At 31.2% G+C, this 22,394-nt stretch overlaps 1 protein-coding gene across 1 annotated transcript; it reads left to right on the forward strand.

Moving 5' to 3' along the window:
* Positions 1-1,010: 1,010 nt before the first annotated feature.
* LOC139497356 (TRAF3-interacting protein 1-like) lies at positions 1,011-21,526 on the forward strand. The gene is made up of 4 exons (XM_071285568.1): positions 1,011-1,170; positions 9,352-10,276; positions 16,170-16,251; positions 19,410-21,526. Exons 1-3 carry the CDS (start codon positions 1,153-1,155, stop codon positions 16,226-16,228), a joined length of 1,002 nt encoding a protein of 333 aa, XP_071141669.1. The 5' UTR covers positions 1,011-1,152; the 3' UTR covers positions 16,229-16,251; positions 19,410-21,526.
* The last annotated feature ends 868 nt before the right edge of the window (positions 21,527-22,394 follow it).

Genomic DNA, 22,394 nt, shown 5'->3' on the forward strand with positions numbered 1-22,394 from the left:
TGCCCTGAAATTTTCAGATAAATTTGACAACTGGTTGTTGTGTTTCCCCCCCCCCCCCTAATTGGTAATTTTTAAGGAAATTTTGCCTTTTTCTGTTATTATCTTGAGTACTATAATTATAGATAGAGATAAACTGTAAACTGCAATAATGTTCAGCAAAGTAAGACTTACAATTAAATGAACATGACCAAAATGGTCAGTTAACCTCTTAACGAGTTGTTGCCCTTTATAGTCAATTTTTAACAATTTTCATTAGTTTTTACAAAATATTTTCCTCTGAATCTAAAGGGTCAAGTTCATTATAGATAGACTAAATTGTAAGTAGCAAGAATGTTTGAAAGCAAAATCTCGAAACACATCACCATCACCAAAACCCAATTTTGTCATGAATCCATCTGACGATCTGTTTTCTTTGTTTGATGTGCAAATATACCAAGGTAAGAGACACAGGCTCTTAAATAAAAAAAAATAATAAAAAATAATATTTCATAGCTACTGTTAACATTCATTGTAGTCTTGATTACTCAGACGCAAAATTATATATGAATATAGCTACATGTACATGAAAAGCGGCTGCATGATCGCGACTACAGTCATTGTTGACACTATACTAATGCTTGTTTTGCAATGATATACGGTTGAACTTATTTATTTGTCAACAAATGAAAGATCCAGCATACATGTATATATATACAACAATCTAATTAAAATATTGATCTCTGATTACGTTATACTACATATGAGCTCATTAAAATATTGATCTCTGATTACGTTATACTACATATGAGCTCATATGTAGTATAACGTAATCAGAGATCAATATTTTAATTAGATTGATATATACAAATAACTGACGGCTATACTATATGTACATGCTACTGTACGAAAATAATATATACATGCAACCAAGCGTTTATTATATAAAAGATTTAAATAGCAGAAATTTTAATTTTAAACGAAAACCACACGGAATTCAAATCTACTAGACCGTAAACTTCTTTTTATTATCATTTAAACACTTAAAGTTTTGTGTAAACATTCTAACATTTTAATGTGTATTGCATGAATATTTATACAATAGAATAACACAAACTGTAAACGAATTCTCAGAGTCAGCTACATGTACGTGTAGGTTTTTCTTAAAACGAAAAGATGCCGAAATCGTCGAAGGTAAGTGATCTATCAAATATTTGTATATGTCGAAATAATGTGTGTATATATATATACACTACACATTCATTCATTATTTCTTCGTAAAATGTTACTGTAATGTTTATTTATGTGGGCTCGAAGATTTCAAGACGGATTTTAAGTTTCCACACGCGTAGAATGACATCGCCTTTGACTGTTATTGTATGAGCTAGCATGTTAATGTCCGCGTACAAATCTAGAAAAGTAACGATTACAACCATTAACACCAATGTTGTTTTCGCCATGCGCCGTGTAATATTTTCCACTGCACAAAAAAACAAACGTTCATCAATTGCTGAAGGACTTTCGATCAACTTCTAAAAATGAAATAATAGAAACATAGAGAAATAAGAACGTGTTTGATTTGTATTTTAAGGTACTGGTCATTTTCTATTTAAAAATGAATATCTTTATATGATTTTTATGGAGAACAGAACTTTCTAGTTTTCGTAAAGTTTGTATTAAATTAAGTATGCAGGTATATAAAGTTAGAAAAGCATCAGTATGTATAAAATTTGAAAATACCTCTGCAAAAATAAAACATACAAAAAAAGCAAAAAAACACAGCCCATACATCAAGACAAACAAAAAAAAAACCAGCAAAGAAACCAACCACCAAAAATGATAAAACACGAACATTACTGTAACAACAAATACACACAATGAATAATACGGAATTATAAAGAGTTGTGTTTCTTTGAGCACAAAGATAAAAGTTGTGTCATAATATAGAACGATTCATTTGCAAATTGTCATGCATACTTCTTAGAATTATTTGCAGTTTATTCTCTCCTTTCTATTTTCATTTTTACTGTATAATATTTACCAACCATTATTGCCGTGTTGCAAAGATCCCCGCGTTAATAAATTTTACGGGATTTACCATACAGGCCTCATTCAGTGGCGGATTCCAAACACAGGCACTTGTCTCCAAAGGAGGGGGTCCGAGGATTGGAACCCCCTTTTTTGGATGATCAATGCATTTGAATGGGGACATATGGGTTACCCTCCTTATCCTGAGTTGGGAACCCTTTTCAAACTGGCTGGATCCGCTACTGTTCATCTGTACGATTTGCTACTACAATATCATTGAACCATGTGACCATATTAGTAGTATAAACATTCTCCTTTTCAAAATTTGATTTGATTCAAAGGTAGAAAATAGTTTCAAAGCATTGTGCTTGAAGTACTCTGTATATATCAACAGCTTATTGATATCTTATATACAAAAAAAAGATGTGGTATGATTGTCAACGAGACAACTCTCCACAAGAGACTAAAATGACACTGAAATTAACAACTATATGTCCTCTATGTTACCGTACGTTATTTGTTTTATGTTGAAAGTTGAAAGTTTACATTTGCTAATTAAATTTTTGATTTACTTCCGACTGGCACTAAATCATTTGCAAAAGTGGGGCGTCCGTTAAATTGTGAAGAATGTACAAGTGCATAGCCAATTCGGGTTCAAATAGAGATGTTGGATAAACAATAAGTTTTTTGGCAGAAAATCATAAAAACAAATTTGAAAATTCTTAACTTTTGTTAGAATCTAGAGTTATCTATCAATAAAAAAAGAGAATGTAACATATATATTGGTTTCTTATAAACAAGAAGATAGGGTATGAGTGACAATGAGACAACCCTCCATCCAAGAGGCAATGCATAAAGAGTTAACAAGTTCCTTGGCTCACACCAAAAAGCAAGCTATAGAGGACCCAAAAGTGACGACATGTAAAACAAGAAAAACAAGAAAACCAACGGTCTAATCTATAATATATTCTAGTTTGAATTACTGAATGCATATATTATATAGGCAAGTGTATCAACATTTATTCTACGAAAAAAAAACAAGCAAACAAAACAGTAGTCTTTTAATTGAAAATTGGCTTATACTCTTATAACTGGAATGGCAAGACCAGTGTTAAAGTCATTATCCTATATTCATACAGCTTTGTGGGAAAGTTAATATGAAGTGTTATAATTCATATTCTATGAAATAAAAAAACAAATAGATGAAAGTTGAGTTAATATACTCTTTTAACTAAAATGGTAAGACGTCTTTACGTCATTCCAGTGTCATATATTTAAACAACTTTTTGTGAAAGCTAATATTGGGTGTTATAACTAGAATTAAGGAACTCCTATTGCTATACCCAACAGCTAGAAATATAAATTACTATGGTTTATGACTTCATCAAATAATAAATGATGATAAATAAATCATATATACTCTTGTATCTTCATTATATATTTGTAATACCAATAGAAGTTACTTGTAACAATACATTAATCATACATAGTTGTGCAAGAACTTAGCTTTGATTATAACAGGATAATTCTTTATGGAATTAAAGATTGATTCAATTTTTTTTGGATTATGGATACTTATTTTGAACATACTAATGTTGACAGCATATTTGATAGACATTTTCAACTGTGGAAAGTTCAATCTACTGACTCAGACCTGACTAACTATCTCACAGTAAGAACACATTTTTAAAGTACCATTGTTCAGTTCATTTTACGTAGCCTACTCAATTGGTATTTCACATTTGAGACTGCTTTGATAAGTCAAGATTTCAAAGTTCCAGAATTCCTAATTCTCGTAGATAATACATAATGAGATACAATTCCTTCATTATTGTTGTGGCAGTTAACCAGATTACTACTCTGGGCCATACAAATGGACAGGAGACCAGTTTAACCAGCAACGGACACTTTAACTTATACATTTTTGAATATGTTATTACTATATGGAAGAATCATAAAAATAATATTTCATGCATATATATTACTGAAGAAACTTGTGGAAAATACTAAACCAACACTTACATTTGAATAAGAACATTGAACTATAATGGTTTAACATTTTTTTTTTAATTGTTATTTGGATGGAGAGTTGTCTCACTGGCACTCACACCACATCTTCCTATATCTATATATTGTATTTTTTCGAAGTAGTAAAACAGACACAAATAGTGCATACATATTCAGTACTTGCAATAAAACTATAGAAAGAAATAGTTGCAACTGTATCGATTGTGTTTAAATATGTCTTTATGTTGCAAAAGTCATCCCTGGATGAAATGAAGGAATTTATGTTTAAATTAATTCGTCATCGGTTGTAAAAATTCTCCCTATTCAAAATGTCTTCATGCGGGAAAAGTTATCACTACAAGAATGGTCTGCTTCATTTACACAAAGAAATTGGAGATACATATCTAATAAAGTGGAAATAGTGAGATGTTTGTTTCTACAACTGAAATGAATCATGGAGAATGTGTAAGTGTTAGTACTTTATGTGGTTTAAGGAATTAAAGTAAATGGTAGCTCCTCTTTTAATATTAATGATAACCGAAACAGAGGTAGTCTGCTGACTTTAACAAAGAAACGTCACATGTACTCAACTTCCGAAGCAAGGTTGTCGGCTCTCCGAACTTTCCCGACCTTCACCGAGCTTTGGTCATTGCTTGTAAGTTGCGTAATCACTATTTCTGTATAATTTAGTTCTTACGCGGTATATATTTTATCAAAATGTTCTACGCTTCTAAGTAACATACATTCTTGTCACATGAATGCCTAAAAAGAGTATTAAAACTGCATATTTAGTTTTACACATTAATCATTTATTTAAATTTCTCATTTCGTCAAGGTCTAAAGCTAAAAATACTAAATAAGTCGAAAACTAAATGGCTCAAGAAAAATAAATTAATCACAAACAACATTATGTGTTCTAAGGGAAACAGTACCACGTTTCTATGATAAGATACAACAGAATATTGGTCAAAACATTAATATTTCAAAGAGTTATCATCAGAATGAGAACTACTATAAGCAATGAAAAAAGCCACCATTTTAATACTTCACGCCATGATTGACGATTTGACAAGCGTACAAACTTTTGGGCCGACGGAAGTACGCAAAGACAAGAAAACATAAGGCCCCTTGCTGTGTGTAGTGTGCCATAAAAATAATATATAGAACAAATTACCTGTTAAGTGAAAATTAAGAGACCTTATTAAATTTAAAAAAAAAAGCTGGGTTTTAAACATATAAGGGACATGGAATCAGAATGGCTGAAAAGGAATTTTTGTTCCTAGTATCATGAAAACAGGAATCGAAACAAGAACCATAGGATGAAATTTGAAAAAAATAGGCAGGACAGGAGTTTTGAGTAAAAAAAAAGGCAGGATGTGACACTTGCAAAAAAAAAGTCAGGACGACAATTTAGGTAAAAAAAAGTCAGGATAAGCTAAAAAAAAAAAAAAAGGCAGGACCGATTAGACTGAAAAATGCAGGACAAAATTTTTCATCCTAGCCCCCCCCCCCCCCCCCCCCATAAAAATTAAATGGTAGCTCCCTTATACAAAACGTCTATACGTTTGTTCATATCTTCAAACCTTTTATTAGTTGAAGATTGTTCATTTCTCATGTCAGTAAGCATATTAATAATCACATTATTATTACTATCTGAAGTACGTACTAGCCGACACCTCGTGTCCCTTGTTTACCACAGTCTTTCCTTTAGCGTCCTTGTTATTAACCTTTGGACCGCTACCTGACTACTTTTACTGGCAATAGGTTTTGAGCATTTTCTTTTAGCGGGACCTTTACCCTTCCCTTCGTATGCTATTTCATCTTCATCTAACCTTAGTAAATCATCTTCAAAAGAAGATTTATGAGTTTTATCTCCTTTCTCATTGTGCAGCATGGCGTCCGCCATCTTTGTCAAGTAGTATATTAATCTCGTTTCACAAACGAAATATTTATAAGATTTTTACTTGCGTAAAAAATCTCTTTAGACATATACTTTTATTTAATATAAATAAAATATATGTACAAGTCAATCACATTGCCTTAATATATCTTTAAGGAAATCTTTAGTTAGAGGTTGCGCATCGAGACAAACCACGTCCGCTCGACAACAAAGTTAGCAACACATTGAGGTTGCAGTTGCGCAGTACTATCTCATCTAATACCGGAAGTGTTATGACGTAATATAATTCTAATTGACCTCAGATTCTTACAAAAATATTAAATTCAGAAATGCAAAACGAAGGCATCTGACAATACTGTAAATTTCAAAATATTTATATTGACCAAAACGGTGCCATGTTCAAGTAGAGTGATTCTCCGTCACAAGTCGATCCAGTAATCAGCACTTCTGTGTTGACTTGAGTTATCATTGATATGTTCATAATTATAAATTAACTGTTAACAAAACTTTGGATTTTTTAAAAAGAATAAGGCTTTTCTACCTCAACAATAGATTACCTTAGATGTATTTGGCAATACTTTTAGGAAATTTTGGTCCTCATTGCTTTTTAATTTTGTACTTTATTTGGCCTTTCAAACATTTTTTGATTCGATCGTCAACGATGAGTCTTTTGTAGACGAAACGCGCGTCTGGCGTAAATATAAAATTGTAATCCTGGTATCTATGATCTATTATTTGCCATTAACTACCATACTGCGTCGAATTATGTATTTATGCTGATCTAACATGTACATATTTTATATATCCGTTGTCATTAGAGATCTGTCACAGAAAGACCATCATTGATTTTTACCACTTAACGAGAAAGAAAAAAAATGACATGATATGAATGAGAGGCTTTCAGCTATGTATATAAAAAGAAAAATTACATATCTCGTTACGCTTTGTCTATGTCAAAGCTTTGTTTCGACTTAATACAAGTATGCATAATTCACCACAGTTAAAAGGAAAATAAATGTTTATAAAAAATCTCAGCGAAAATGCGTTGTGAAGATTAGCTAATAATACGTTTCTCTTTCATTTAACAATCGTCTTTTTTTTAACAATCTCAATCTGTAACAAATGTACATACACTTTGCTAGAGTACATGTAAATATCTTATATCATTCAAAAATTTTAAATACGAGTTTGATCTATTTAATGCGAAATGGTATATATATGTAGTTTTCCCCATATGGCACGAAATGTCAATGGTACAACATATTATTTCGTTTGGTACAAATGTTAAACTTGCATATCAAATGTCAAAGCATTGTTTCGACTTAATACAAGTATGCATAATTCATCCCAGTTAAACGGAAACTAAATGTTAAAAATTAAAAACAGGAGATAATGCGTTATAAAGTTTTCCCATATGGTTCAATATGTTGTTTAACATTGTATACATTTGTAGTTTTGGGTTGTATGAAAACTATGAGACTATATACTGTATTATTTAACTTAACATAATTTACAATTTTAAGCTTTCAGTGGTCATAAATTACTTCGAGGGGTCCGAGGTCCCTTCTGTCGCTTTTAAGTTGAATTGAAACTGTTCATATTGTCCGAACTGTTAAGAATCGAGTTGCATTTTCGAAGATAGTTTGATATTCACCATACCATCTAGTATGAATTCGGATGTCTAGATTTTAATGTTCTTTTTAAATGTCACCATGACTATTGTACAAATGTGTACATTCGTATATTTTGTCTTACGTTTATAGGGTAAAAAGTAAAATCACAAAAACACTTAAGGGAGCTACCATTTGATTTTTATGGGGGGGCTAGGATGAAATTTGAAAAAAATAGGCAGGACAGGAGTTTTGAGTAAAAAAAAAGGCAGGATGAGCAACTTGGTAAAAAAAAGGCAGGATGACAATTTGTGTAAAAAAAGTCAGGATAACTAGTAAAAAAAAAAGGCAGGACCGAATAGAGTAAAAAATAAAAAGGCAGGACAGAGATTACAATTAAAAAAAAAAGCAGGACAAAAATTTTCATCCTAGCCCCCCCCCCCCCCCCCCCCCCCCCCCCCATAAAAATCAAATGGTAGCTCCCTAACAGCAAAATCAACATGCATATTTTAAATGATTATAGTGCAACTCGAGACTTGTAAAATATATACAATGTATTGATATAGTACAGCTAGTATTAGTTATGCCACCAACCATAAACACCCTACTACTATATACGGAAATATAAATGGGTGGAATGGATTTTCTGGTATGGAATGCCATTTGCGTATAATAACAATGTCCGCATCCCAAATCGGAGCATTGAACGCATCAAGTAGAGTTTTGTTTACTGTTAAATACTTCGATGGAAGGTGTCTTAATCTGGGTAACATATATACCGATTTCGCTGCCTCTAATGCCGATATAAGGGTTTATACTGAATATATGTTACCTATGCCAAGGGAATGGCTGCAAAGTACAATAATTAAATTCAAAAAGTTGAGAATAATTAGTGTAAAAGCATTTTGATGTTTATCAATCTATTGTTTTTCTTTTTTTCTTTAAATCTTTTGTTGGATTTTGGTACCTATTTATGCCTTTATTTTTCTGTTTGTATTAGTTTATTTTCTATAAACATATAAAAGTTCACCTTTTAATGCATATGTTTCAGTCGTTATTTTTTTTATAATTTACAATTTTATCATATCTCATATAATTTCTGAACTACTACGCTCAGCCTTCATTAATCCCGCTTGACGATTTACAAGTTAATTACTAGATTGCGTGTATATGATACTACCAGCAAATTGATTCATGGAATTTCATACACCACTGAGCAATATGGCGTTATATACAGGAATGCTGCTCGTCAAATCATTTGCTAAATTATTCAACACTTTTACTATTTTAGGAAATGTTTTAACGATAATTTTTTAAAAACATTCATTAAATATGCCTTATAATTGATTTTTTCCCGTCACGGTTGATGTTATTGTTGACACACATGTACAGCGTAACCTGCCCTATCCGATATCTCAGAATTCCAACATCCTGTTTTAACCGATAAATTTGTTATGGTCCCAAAATATGCCTATCCTTGCAGAAAAAACCCTGATTATTCCGAAATCTTGCTTACTCCGATTTTTTTCTAGTCCCCCAGCGTGTCGGATAACGCAGGTTACAATGTACATTAAAAATATTTGTTTGCAATATAATTACAAATTTAAACAACCTACACATATAAATTTATACTTTTTTGTAAATAACACATCACTATGAATACAGCATCTGTTACATTAACTTGAATGAAAAAGTTATTTACAGTGATAAACTATTCAATAGTATGACTGATTAAAAGTGTAACAATAACCGTGTTGTATTGTAAAGTTCACAGTCCTCTAAGGAAAACAAACTATATGTTGTAAATTCAATATCATAAATGTGTTGCAGGATAGGAAGTCAGGAAAAACAGATGATGATGATAAAATAAAAGCTACTGATGATTTTACTTCTAAAAATGTGCAGGGGAAACCGGAATCAAAATATGATGACGAAAAAGACCCTACTATTTTAACATTATGGAAGAAAGCAAAGATAAAAAATGCAGAGGTGCAAGCTAAAAGAAACAAAATGACAGACACAAACAGAAAACGGCAAAGTGAAAAGGTGCATATTCATTCATCTGGATCGCGTGAGAAAATGCAGCAGCAGAAGTCACGCGCACAACGTGACAGTAGAGACAGACGACCTAAAAATGCTACTGATAATGCAAAACAAGCAGAACTGAAACATATCAATGGGTTGTCACAGATGTCGTCTGATAGATTCCCGCCACAACCTAACACTACGCAGCGCGTGGTATACTTTCAAAATCGATTTATCATTCTTGATTCAGCTGATCATCATACAGGGCCATCTAATTCGACAATTAACGAACATAATAATGACAATGATACTAGGAGAATAAAATCAAGTAAAATGGATTCTATGGAAACCTCTTTTTCAAAAATTAACAGCACGACAGACACAAAAAATAAAACCAATCGGAAAGAAATTGAAATGGATGCTACTTCGGTGACAATGGATGCTCGAGGCATTGATATCATTTTAACGGATCCTGATAATAGTTCTAAACAAATAAAAAATATGGATAGTTTTAATACTGACGAGGCGAAAGAACGAAATACAATTTGGAGAAAAATAAACCGCGTTCTTTTAGATGATAGAGTTAAAGCCAGCAATGGTCAAATAGTTTTAGAAAACAGAAATCCAGAGGAATATAGGATTTTAAAGAAAGTGCTGAATATACTGTTTTTGACAATAGGAATAACGCTGTTTGTTTCTGTGATTATTGTGGTGATATATGCATTCATTGGTAAGTATGTTACAAATATATATATATATATATACACACCAATAACAGTAAATAATATTTGTTTGTAGCTATTTATAGAGACATCAATATATAATCTATGTGACTTTTTGTATCAGCTTTATAGCCATTATTGGATTAATTTGTAATTGCTTTTTTCCAACCCGGATCGCCTATTTACATTTACCATTATCTGGATCATTTTATGTAATAACTTGTATTAGCCCACTTGTCTAATCAAATTGAATAATTAACAATGAATTGATAAACATTGAATTGATAAACACATGACAGTGCGTTATTTGGGTTAATTTAAGGTGATTTTAAATTGACAATCTTTGCCTATATCACAGGTCAACATAGTTTACTGATGTACAACACTATAGCAAATGCATTTTAAATAATAGAGTTGTCTCATTGGCACTCATACCACATCCTATATTCTATAGAGAAAAACCTTAAAGAATTGAATGAATAAACTTATTATAAATACGAAGATTAAAATTGTGTACATCAGAAACATTAAGACAAACTACCAAATGAGACCCCGTGTGAAGTGATGGAAAGCAGCTCGTCATTTGCGTTAAGCCACTTTCCAAAACATGGCTAATAATTTGAGTAATTTTGCATTTCTTTGTCGTTCGAAGCAATTGTCTATTGCATAATTTAGTTTTTTGTTACTAGTCTGCTAGTTTTAAAAAACGTTGCAAGATTTTTCCAAAGTTTGCTTCTAAATTGGACCCTGGTCATGAAAGTGTTAAATAGATGTCAATATAAAAATGCTATTCTCAGATAAGGTAAATTGGATCAGACAAAAAAACAATTACTTATTTTGCAAATATAATTTTAGGGAGACCCAATAAACTATGTTTCAGTACAAGTGATAAAAGCGTTGTTATGAAACGTGCCATTATCTTTCATAATCTATTATTGATAAGTAGATTCATTAAACAATGTTTTATTTTCTGTCAACATAATCTATCGTTCAATTATGTTTTATTAACATTGATTCCAAGGCAGTCAAGTCAGTGCGGTATGTTGGTAGACTTTCTTTGCGATACTAAAGTGAATGTATAAACTAATGTGTTTTTAATCAATGAAGAATATAACGTCCTATATAGAGATCATTTCGAACTTAAGAAACATTCTCTGATTTATTTTTCTCTTGGATTAGGACCTCTGAAATATGTTGTGTTGTCAAACTCAGCCAGTGCTGACAATCGTCAAAATAATATCGTTTTCATCAAAACAGAAATTTATCGATAAACAATTTTTCAAGTCTCAAGATGCTTAATCAAATGAATGAAAAGTGTCAAGTTGGACAAAGATTTACTTACATTTTCCCATATAAATAAACATATAAAAAAGGCAGACGTGGCACAGGAATACTATTGTTAATGATTATCTTGTTTTGATTGAAGGCGCGACCCCTACCCCACCCGACTAATTATGTAAATATAAGCATATACATTACATATAACAACTGTTTTTAAATTTAAAGATAAGTATAAGGTTTATTGAGCACTTTCTTTAAAATCCTGTTCTCCTCTTGGTGTCTGTTTTCTAGAACTGTTTTACCAGTGCTGGCTTTAAATTCATATACTTATATATTAAGTATAGATTTTGTAAAAAAAATTAGGCATCAATGATAAAAAATAGTTTAAATTGCCACAAGCACGACAATGGAGATCGTTTTACAAAGTATATCAAAAAGCCTATCTGAATTGAATAAATAGATTCAAATTCAAATCCTAAATCTTTAAGTAATTCTTAAGGTGGTTCCCAACACTTTCACTAAAATTAATTTTGCTCGTTTAATTTTCATAAAATTTTGTCAAAGTATTTACTTTGACACTTTAACACAAATATAAAAATTTCAAAAATTTTGAACCAACCGTTTTGTCAGAAAAAATACACTGGTTATATAGCAGTTTGACAAACACGAATTTTGATCATTGAGAAGCTTAATATTCCTTTTACAACACAACGTAATTAAAACGTTTAGCTGACTTTACAGAGTTATTTCCCTGTAGTGTTAGGTACCACCTTAAACTAATTGCTCATCAGTGTATTACAAAAACAGTATTTGCATATAGATTGACGACCATACGCAGAAGAATATCTATGCCGAAATGAATTGCAAGTTCATTGGAGAATTCCAAACTCTGTAGTGAGCTATCAGAACTAATTTGATTTATAACATACCGCTTATACTATTGCATGCAACATACCTCTGGGTCGATACCTATTCCCGGTTAACTGTTAGAAATCGAAACTAACACCATAGCCAGTACCAAAACTCCGAATATTGTTTGAATAAAATTTGCTGTTATAAAGTGTTTGAAATTATTCCAAATTAAGGAATATATCTCTACCATGCAAAAGCTCTAATTATTTGTGCGGAATTGGTAATATTTCAGGTCCATTCTTGTTTGATCCACTCAACATATCTATGATATTTAGATCTTAAACTAATTTGATTTCGAGCATCTCTAAAGAAACATTATTTTTCGATACGCGCATTAGTTAAACTTGTTATGTTATTTTTTTATATGTGTTTTGTTGATTTTAGAAATTTGAAAAATTGAGATGTTATGACTTGATTATTCTTTAAGATAATTCTCGTCATATAGCTTTTCAACTTTTTAAGTATTTATGCATAGATAGAAAGTTTTGTTCGGTCTTTTGAAGGTGACTTCGGGTGAGCATTCTGCATGGACGAACCAAGCTATTGTTTTATCAAGTATTACTTTCATACTTCCTTTTTCGTATCAACTTCAACTATTACCTAGAGCAAGATGAATGACAATGCTTTATTAGAAAAGCTCCCAAATTAGTTCTTTTTCACTTTTATTCCAAAGTTTATATATCAAATTCAATTATACTAGTTGCACATTGCAACAATTAATGTCTCAAATAAAGATACATGTCACACGCTGTTTATAATATTTACATGCGATATTCTATATTCATTCTAACAAAATATGGAAATAAACTTATAAGAGATCACACATCAATTTGTTTTACTCTTTATACAAAGCTATGTGAATATACATATATTTACATTGAATACTTACATTTCAATCGATTTATGACTTTTGAACAGCGGTTTACTACTGTTGCCTTTATATATGGCAGCTGTTGCTCTTTATAACATAACAAGTCGATTGGAAGCACTTGCTCTTCATCTATAGATCGAATTTATTTTTTTATTTATTTATTATAAATTTATTTAAATCATTGTATAGTAATAATCACTTTGTTAACATATTGTTGGTTTTTGTATTGTACTGAAAAGGCTAAATTTGAAGCGTTGAACCAGGTTAATGTAGTACTGCATAATATGATAAGTGCATATAAGCAGTTGATACGATTACGTTTTTTTATTATTAGAATGTTTATTACACAAATACAATTATACCATGATGTCTGGTGACCTTTCTTAAACAATTACTAGTAACTTAATAACCATGATAACCAATGATAAAAGATGGAATTTATAAGATGTGCACTGGAACAAAAGATGTATTTAAGTTGCCCCTGGTTGCAAGGAATAGTTTCAGTCTTACAAATTAGTGAAAATACATTCAAAGTAAACGTAGTCCTGTCTAAACCAATCAATTCGGTACATTTAACAGTAAAATCTAATTGAGGTTGACTTGTATAGCTATTCAAATAACATTATTATTTTATTGTTCATATCTGATTTTATGCTGTATAATCGCCTTTGAGGTACTCCATCAACAATATCCGGACATGGAAGTGTTAAAACTCCGGACCTTGAATCGTTAAAACCGTTGTCATGAAGTGTGTCATACTCCCTTTTATTATTGATAAGCAGATCAGGAAAACATCACTTTATATTCTGTCAACATCATAATCTACCGTCCAATTAAGGTTAAATTGCTATCTGATACCAAGGGAGACCTATAAGTCTTTTTAATTTTACACTTCTTTGTCATTGTTTTAATAATGAAGGTCAAACGCAATAATATAAACGTTATCGTATATATCTGATCAAAGCAGTGTTGTTTTTCAACGTTTTGAATATGTTTTAGAAGCATTTTATGATAAGAATCCTTCCGATTTTAACTTTCTTTGCAGTTCGGTAGTTTTGTTTTTTAACTACCCTTATGTTTGTTACCTATTATGTTTGTTTGTTTTATTCACAAATTGAACTGTAAATATAATGGAATTTTATGCGACTGCCAAACAAGTGAAACTAGCTATAAAACCAGGTTCAGTATTTTCTACATAAGGAAATGTCTGTACCATGTCTGAAATATTACAATTGTTTTTCATTTGTTCGATGTTTTAGAGCATTTGATCATAAGTAAATTTCCTCTTTGAATTTTTGATAATTTTGTAAATTGTCTTTATATTTGAACCTAGCTATTGTACACATCTTCAGATATCACTGTTGTTTTCATAGTGTTCTTCTATCTAAATATAAAACTTGATGATATCTACACGTAATCACATATGGGTATAAAGTAAAATACCAAAAATACCGACACCGAGGAACATTCTAAATATAAAACTTGATGATATCTACACGTAATCACATATGGGTATAAAGTAAAATACCAAAAATACCGACCCCGAGGAACATTCTAAACGAAAAGTCTTTAAGCAAAGGCAAAATCAAAACCTCAAACACATCAAACGAATGGACACCAATGCTCATATTCCTGACTTGTTCCAATTGTGCACTTAAATTGCTCTTTTTCCCAATATAATGTATCAATAATTTATGTCCTTTTAAATACAATGTAACATGACTGTATCATATCCACAGTTGATATAAATGCATTGTATTATCAAGTACACTCCTATGTTTTATTGATTAAGTCAATTATGGTAATATCATATAGTTATTATCCTCTGGATCAATTGTGAAAGCAATCGTATTAAAATTTATGACATTTATGACAGTCGTAACAACACCATGTAAACATATACTCAACGCATCTATCTGAAAAGCCGTATTCAATTATCCTATTATATTTTAAATTTGATCTTTTTTTGCTCTAGTTTCTAGACGGTAGAATGTTTTCGTCAATAAAAAAAAATATTTCTAGACAAATAGGGGGTTAGGCGTGTTGGTATATCTCTTGGAGCCAAATTGCAAAGTATAAAACAAAATTAAAGACATGGCTAATATTTTATAAGGCATGTCTTACAAAAAAAAGTAAAATCACAAAATACTGAACTTAGAGGAAAATCTAGCCGGAAAGTCCATAATCACATGGCAAAATCAAATGACAAAACACATCAAAACCGAATGGACAAGAACTGTGATATTCCTGACTTGGTACATGCATTTTAAGATGTAGAAAGTGGTGGATTAAACCTGGATTTATAGCGCTAACCCTCTCACTTTAACATGACAGTCTCATCAAATTCCGTTATGTTAACAATGATGCGTGAACTAAACAGACATAAAAAATAAAATCTAACATTTGACACACATTTCAGTTCGAGTAGATCATATTATTTGTCAAAGCAAATTAAATAGCGAACTGACAGAAAGAACATTGTATCATCTTTACCGCAACAACAAAAAATGCAAATGATGAGAAGAAATAAAAGAATTTTATACTCCGTCGGTCCGCATGTTTAAATATCTTGCTATATTTATGCATAACTACTATATAATTACATGACTATATTGTATCTGTTGCTGTTCAGAAACTGTGAGACTGTCATTAAGAAAAAAAAAACATAGATATGTTTCTTTTTATCTATATGGTAACAGTGAACTTTGTATTATAAAACTAGAAATTAAGAACATAAAACTCTAGTATTTATATTTAAAAGTCAATTTAAGTAAACGATTTAAAAAATGGAGAAAATGAGGTTTTATATTCATTTGTATATGCTATTTCTCTTACAGTTGGAGATGAAAAGACTGACACTGATCTATTTATAACGACCACTACAGTTCCACCTTGAAAGCAGTCGATCGGTAATGTAAGGTAAGCATTTCCATGTGATTATATAGCGTACAAAAGACCACACCAACAACAGTATACAAAACACAACATAGAAAAATAAAGACAGAGCAAAAGTGATCCTCATATTTTGTGTTACTTATGTAAGACATAATAACCCGTATCGTCGTTTGTTTATTTTATGCATTCACTGCTATATAACCGTCTATAGAAGTCTTTTATCAAAAGTAACACTAAATATCCATTTAGCTTTGTGAAACGAAGGCGGAAGATACCAAAGGGTCATTCAAACTCATGAGTCGAAAATAAATACACAACGCTATGACTAAAAAAAAAGATAAAGATATTGTTAAACAACAATACTATAAACACAACATGAAAAGCTAAGAACTCGGCAACATCAACTCCATCAAATAATTAGCGTTGTCTCAGTTGCTCTAGAATGATAAGCAGATACTGCTCCACTCGTGGCACCTGCCATCTTGCTCATATAAGTACAAATCCAGTTGTTCACATTCGGGGAAAGGGGGCTGTAAATAAGAAACACCATTTGGAACATATCCGGTGTCATCAGTGAAACAGATATTCTACAACGTCGAACCATATTCTGTTGTCGTCTGTCAATTTTACGGAGGAAAGAATTCAATGTTATCCCTTTGGTACTTATGAGCAGCAACCCTCTATCTAGACAGGAAAATATGTTAGGAAATACAACACGTTGGATATCGTATCAACTGGAAGATATATACTCCGTATACAGTCGGTCGGACTACTGAAATTTTGCTACATAGAAATGGAGAGTTTGAAAAATGATTTGTTTAATTTCATACGATCTTCATTATCAATTTCAAGATGTCAGTCAAGATATCAGGCTCCACCTGTTGCATCTTTAATCTTAACTCGTTGAGATGGATGCGTTCAACATAGTAAAAAAATGTTGTACCAATTTTTGAGAGACGATCATTGCGGAAAGTGTAGTTTAATGATCTTGGTAATTTCTTTGCTTTGTTCCTAAGAAGTTCCAATATGAAATTATTTTCGGTTTTATAGGGACATGAAGGGTGAGATTTAACTTAAGGAGGTAGATCTAGGTTAAGGGAAATAACTCTTAAAATCATCAGTACGTTTGTGTCAACCATTTTCAAAACTATATTCTAAGCTTCTAGGTTACATAGATTATTTTCAATCTCTTTCAGGTAAATGCTTAAAATACATTGATGAACTTGACTTTTACAAACGCTTAACTGATTTAAAGAGTTATCTCCCTGAACCAAGGTCTACCCCCTTAAAGGTTCCTTAAAGATGAATTTACAAGTTGTTTGTTTTTGTTGTAAAATCTTGTATGGTAAACAGTAAACTACTCTGTTATCATTCACATAAATTACATTTACAGCATTTGTTCTTTCCGTCTTATGTTCAATACATTATAAGAATAAATTATTAGCACTGCAAAAGACCTATTTTACGTTGTGCTGGTCGACAATCAAATGAATTCGACACAAAGTTAGTGTTAACTCTTTGATCGTCTGACAGTTTTACTATATAAAAGGAAGATGTTGTATGATTACAAATGAGACAACTCTCCAGACGAGACCAAAAGGACACAGAAATTAACAACTATAGGTCACCATATGGCCTTCAACAATGAGCAAAATCCATACCACTAGTCAGCTATAAAAGGCCCCGAAAAAACAACGTAAAACAATTCAAACTTGAAAACTAACTAGTTGACTTTCAGACCTTTTGTCTGTTCACATTTAGCATTGGAGGAAACATTTTCATGTTCACAATTATTGAAATAAATACGCATTGACTGCTAAAAAATAAAATCACAAACATACTGAACCCTGAAGATGATCCAAAAAGGAAATCCGTAATTAAATGGCAAAATCAAAATTCTAAACACATCAGACGAATGGATTACAACTGTCATATTTCTTCATTAGTACAGGCATTTTCTAATCTTGAAAAAGTTGAATAAATGCAGCCATGCGAAGTAGTTTGGTTAACAATGAATGAATGTAATGTCACCCATTCCGAGTGATAATTCATCTGTATGAAGAAAACACAATTGGGATTTTTCAATATCTTGATAGAATAGAAGAATTTTTTGACAGTAAAATGGCAGAAAACAGTGTTGCAATTTATTCCGTTGATATAAGAAATAAGTCTAATAATTGCTTTGAACTGTCTCATTAAAGATACTTTAGTACCAAAGGAAACGGATGTCATACGAATATATTTACTACGCGTGTGGTACATGTATCTCCATCTGACAAAGCAACATGATAGTCTGTCCACAATGCTGTTTCAGATAATGAAAGTTCAATACAAGTGAGGTCACAATAAGTTCAACATATTGCTGGAATGTGAACAATATTTAGATTATAAGATCGATCGATCATGTAAAAATTTATTAAATAACAAATATTAGACACAGCTAAGAGAAGTGTTATGTACTAATATAGAAGAAGCCAAGTGAAGCATCTGTGGTTATTGATTTTTATCCATGTCTTGTAATTAGTGTGACGCAAGATTGCCTACTGAATATTTTCCTTCCTACGGCTTCGAGGTTGTGTATAATTTACACATTATTTTCAATTAGATGTTGTAAATTCAAATAACTACAGGCTTTTGCATACTTTAATGAAGACTACAATGTAATGACAATATATTTTTCCTTATTCCGTACTTTGTACACCTGGTTCGGAATTTGATTTGATACATTTTAAGAAAATTAAATGTAGTCTTTTGGACATAGATATGGAAGAGTACAGGATTAACGAAGATAAACAGAGCATATTGCCAGAATGGCTGGAAAAATATTGAATGCGCAATTTAATGACTACTGACTAAACGTAGGCACTTTCAATGAGAACATTTTGGTTTGAACAAATATTTGGACGCGCAATTAAAATTACCTCTCATGTGCCTGTACATATACTGTTTGTTTTCATAAAATGTAACCAAAACCATGTTTTGACTCATTTACTTTAAAACCACCTTTATTTGCCAATTTTGTACGCTAACTTAAGAAACCATAATAATTAGATATTATTTGCAATATAGTATAATCATCAAAACCAACTTTTTGATATTCCAGAAAAACTTTGAAAAACTCTTGAAGCACAAGGTGTTAACATAAATGTCTCTGGTATAATAATGTCTATTTGTTCTTTTAGGTAATTATCATTCAAGAGACTTGAAGGTGATTGGAATACAGAAATTCACAACCAAGATGTGACAGTATGATAGACTGAACGACAGATGTGCAATCACACTTGTATGTTTGTAACATCTGTCACGAAACAGAAATTCAATTTGGAATATTTTGTAAATTTATATTTTAACATTCGTATCTTTTTGAACTTGTCGGTGAGGTATTACTTATCCCAATTTATATCGTTTGATACAAAATAGTTTTCCAACATATAATGATAGATTCTTCTAAAAGCAGTTTCTACTATTTTTATAACCATCAGTAATTCAGAACATCTTTATTGCACAAATACAACTGACAGTTGTATAACTGTTGTTGAATAACATTATAACATCATATTTTCATATACCAAGGAGAAAGTTATCTTTTTCATTAAGATTCTCGAGGGCAGCTATAAAAAAATATTTGTGTTAACAAAAGGCTATACATGTATGTATTTAAATATTAGCATAAGGTATTTCAATTACACAAGTTATAACCCTTTAAGGATGTTTGCTTGTCATGTTTTTTAATATTTGTCAGATTTTCGAAATCCTCTGGTTTTATCCATTTGAATGCCTTAACAATTTTTGCCCATTAACCCCCATTTTTCTTTTTATTAATCTTTCACGTGTATAGCTATAAGCCATTTGTTAAAGTTTTATAAAATTTTATTTATTTTCTAGTAGTTTTTGAGAACTCTAAGTGGTCAATGATAAAGCTATGAAAAATCAAGAGAGAACATTTTCCCGCCAAAACTTCCTTAGTGATTAATTTGTTAAATGTTAAGCTTTTACATGAATTTAAAACCGTTTCAGACATTATAACTTAATGTTGGTTTGTATAGATATAAGGGATAAAAGTTTGTTCACTGTCTTATTCCATCTGTGATGACAACAATCTTTACACATCATGTGCAGTAAACGAAAATATAAAAATAACAAAAACAAAAGGAAAATTAAAAAGTCCTTTATCGAATGGCAAAATCAAAAGCTCAATCACATCAAACGAAAGTTAAACAACTGTCATTGTCATGACCTAACAAGCCATTTCGTCATATAGAAACATTAAATTAGTTTGAAAAATATATATTTTCATGATATAACTACAATTTCATTGCATGCGGCATCTACTTAAAACCAATACTGATCTCTTCGTGCATTTGTTACGTATATAAATTTAATTAAAGATAACATGTCATTATATAATGATTCTCAGACACATCTTTTATTATGTACACAAAGATTATCATGTAACATGCAAGAAACGATCATTAAGTCAAGCTTTCTATAGAATTCATTACTGGTTCACGCAGGAAACAGAAAATTACTATTGTATTATGTTATGCTCATTTAATTAAAAAAAAATGAAATTGCTAATGAAAATGTTTTTGAATTGTTGATCCTAATTGTCCTACAATTTCTTACTTTTTTTTGTTTTTTAACTTGATTCGTGTGTCACTTTTCAGTCATTTTTAGACAAAACGCGCGTGACGCATTCAACAGTTTAATATATTGATGCGTAAATGTTATATTAATTAAGAATTGTGATGTTTATTTTCTCTTGGGTATATTCCTATCTTGTTTTGATTATAAAACAGTAACAAGCCCAGTAACAGAAGTTTGAGAGAAATAGTTCACCATGTTTATTAGCTTAGACAGGTTTCACATGCTTACAGTCGTTTATAGCTAACCTTTTGTTTAGCATAGTTCAAATTAAGTAAATACAACGATTTTAAGACCATGGTTATGAGGTGCTACACTTTATTGTATTGGCAAAAGCTTTAATCATTTTGATTCGAATGTTCTAAGTAGTACATAATATTTTGTTTCATTCAAATATAAATGATGTTTTATTCAAAGGAATTGCTGGAACTGCTTTTTACACACGCATTACTTATTTGAAAAGTTAACTCCCGTTACTTTGATCAGTTCGTTTAACCTTTTCAGATTTACCTCCCTTCACCTTGAAGGGTTATTTCCCTTATCTTGTTTTCTCCTCTTATATCAATACCAGATCAAAAGAATTAGATTTGAGAAAAATCATAATGTATTTTTTATAATAACAAAAAGTAAAAAACAAATAAAAAATATGATTGTATTTAGTTCTATTTATAAAACAATCAAAACTATGATAATGATTAATCATTTAGTTTAAACATATTTATTTATAGTGGATTGAATAACAAGTTTTGCAACTTATATAAACCCCTTTCCACTTTGCGGGTGCGAGTGCTGCCTTGTAGCGGCATTAGCCTGCTCTTTTTCGAAATCTACAAGGGTGTCTTTAACGTGCAAGAGATATGGCTCACTCTTAACACGGGTCAGTCATTTATCGTCCCCTTCTGACGGACTATCATAGTTCCACAAGACCATACTCGCAATTGGTGTCAAGGGAGAGCCGAAGATTCAGTCTCTGAAATGTTCATCCCAGACGGAAATCGAACCAGGAACCTTGGTGTTAGTAGTCCAATGCATTAACCACTACACCACGCATTTGACTTAGTTGACCATACATTGATTTGGTTATCATTTTAAGGTGAAACCCAACACTTTAAATAAAATTAATTTGGCTCTTTTAATTTTCTTAATATTTTGCCAAAGTATGTACTTTGACCCTTCGACAAAAATATAAAAAAAATAAAAAATTTGAATCAACCGTTTTATCAGCTAAATTACAATGGTTATATAGCAGTTTGACAAACACTTATTTTAATCATTGAAAAGCTTAATATTCCCTTAACAACACATTCTAATCAAAACGTTAAGCTGATTTTACAGAGTTATCTCCCTGTAGTGTTAGGTACCACATTAACATAGATCACCATACATACTTGACTTTCAGTATTGTAGCTATAAGCGTTTTTTGGGAAAGTATACGAAGACAAGCGGTTCGGACATATTGAGTGATATTTTCAAGTTGTTGATAATTCAATAGCAAAAACAATTTAAGTGTAGAAGTGATGGTT

This window comes from Mytilus edulis, chromosome 12, assembly GCF_963676685.1.
Source record: "Mytilus edulis chromosome 12, xbMytEdul2.2, whole genome shotgun sequence".
In the NCBI taxonomy this organism is placed as follows: Eukaryota; Metazoa; Mollusca; class Bivalvia; order Mytilida; family Mytilidae; genus Mytilus; species Mytilus edulis.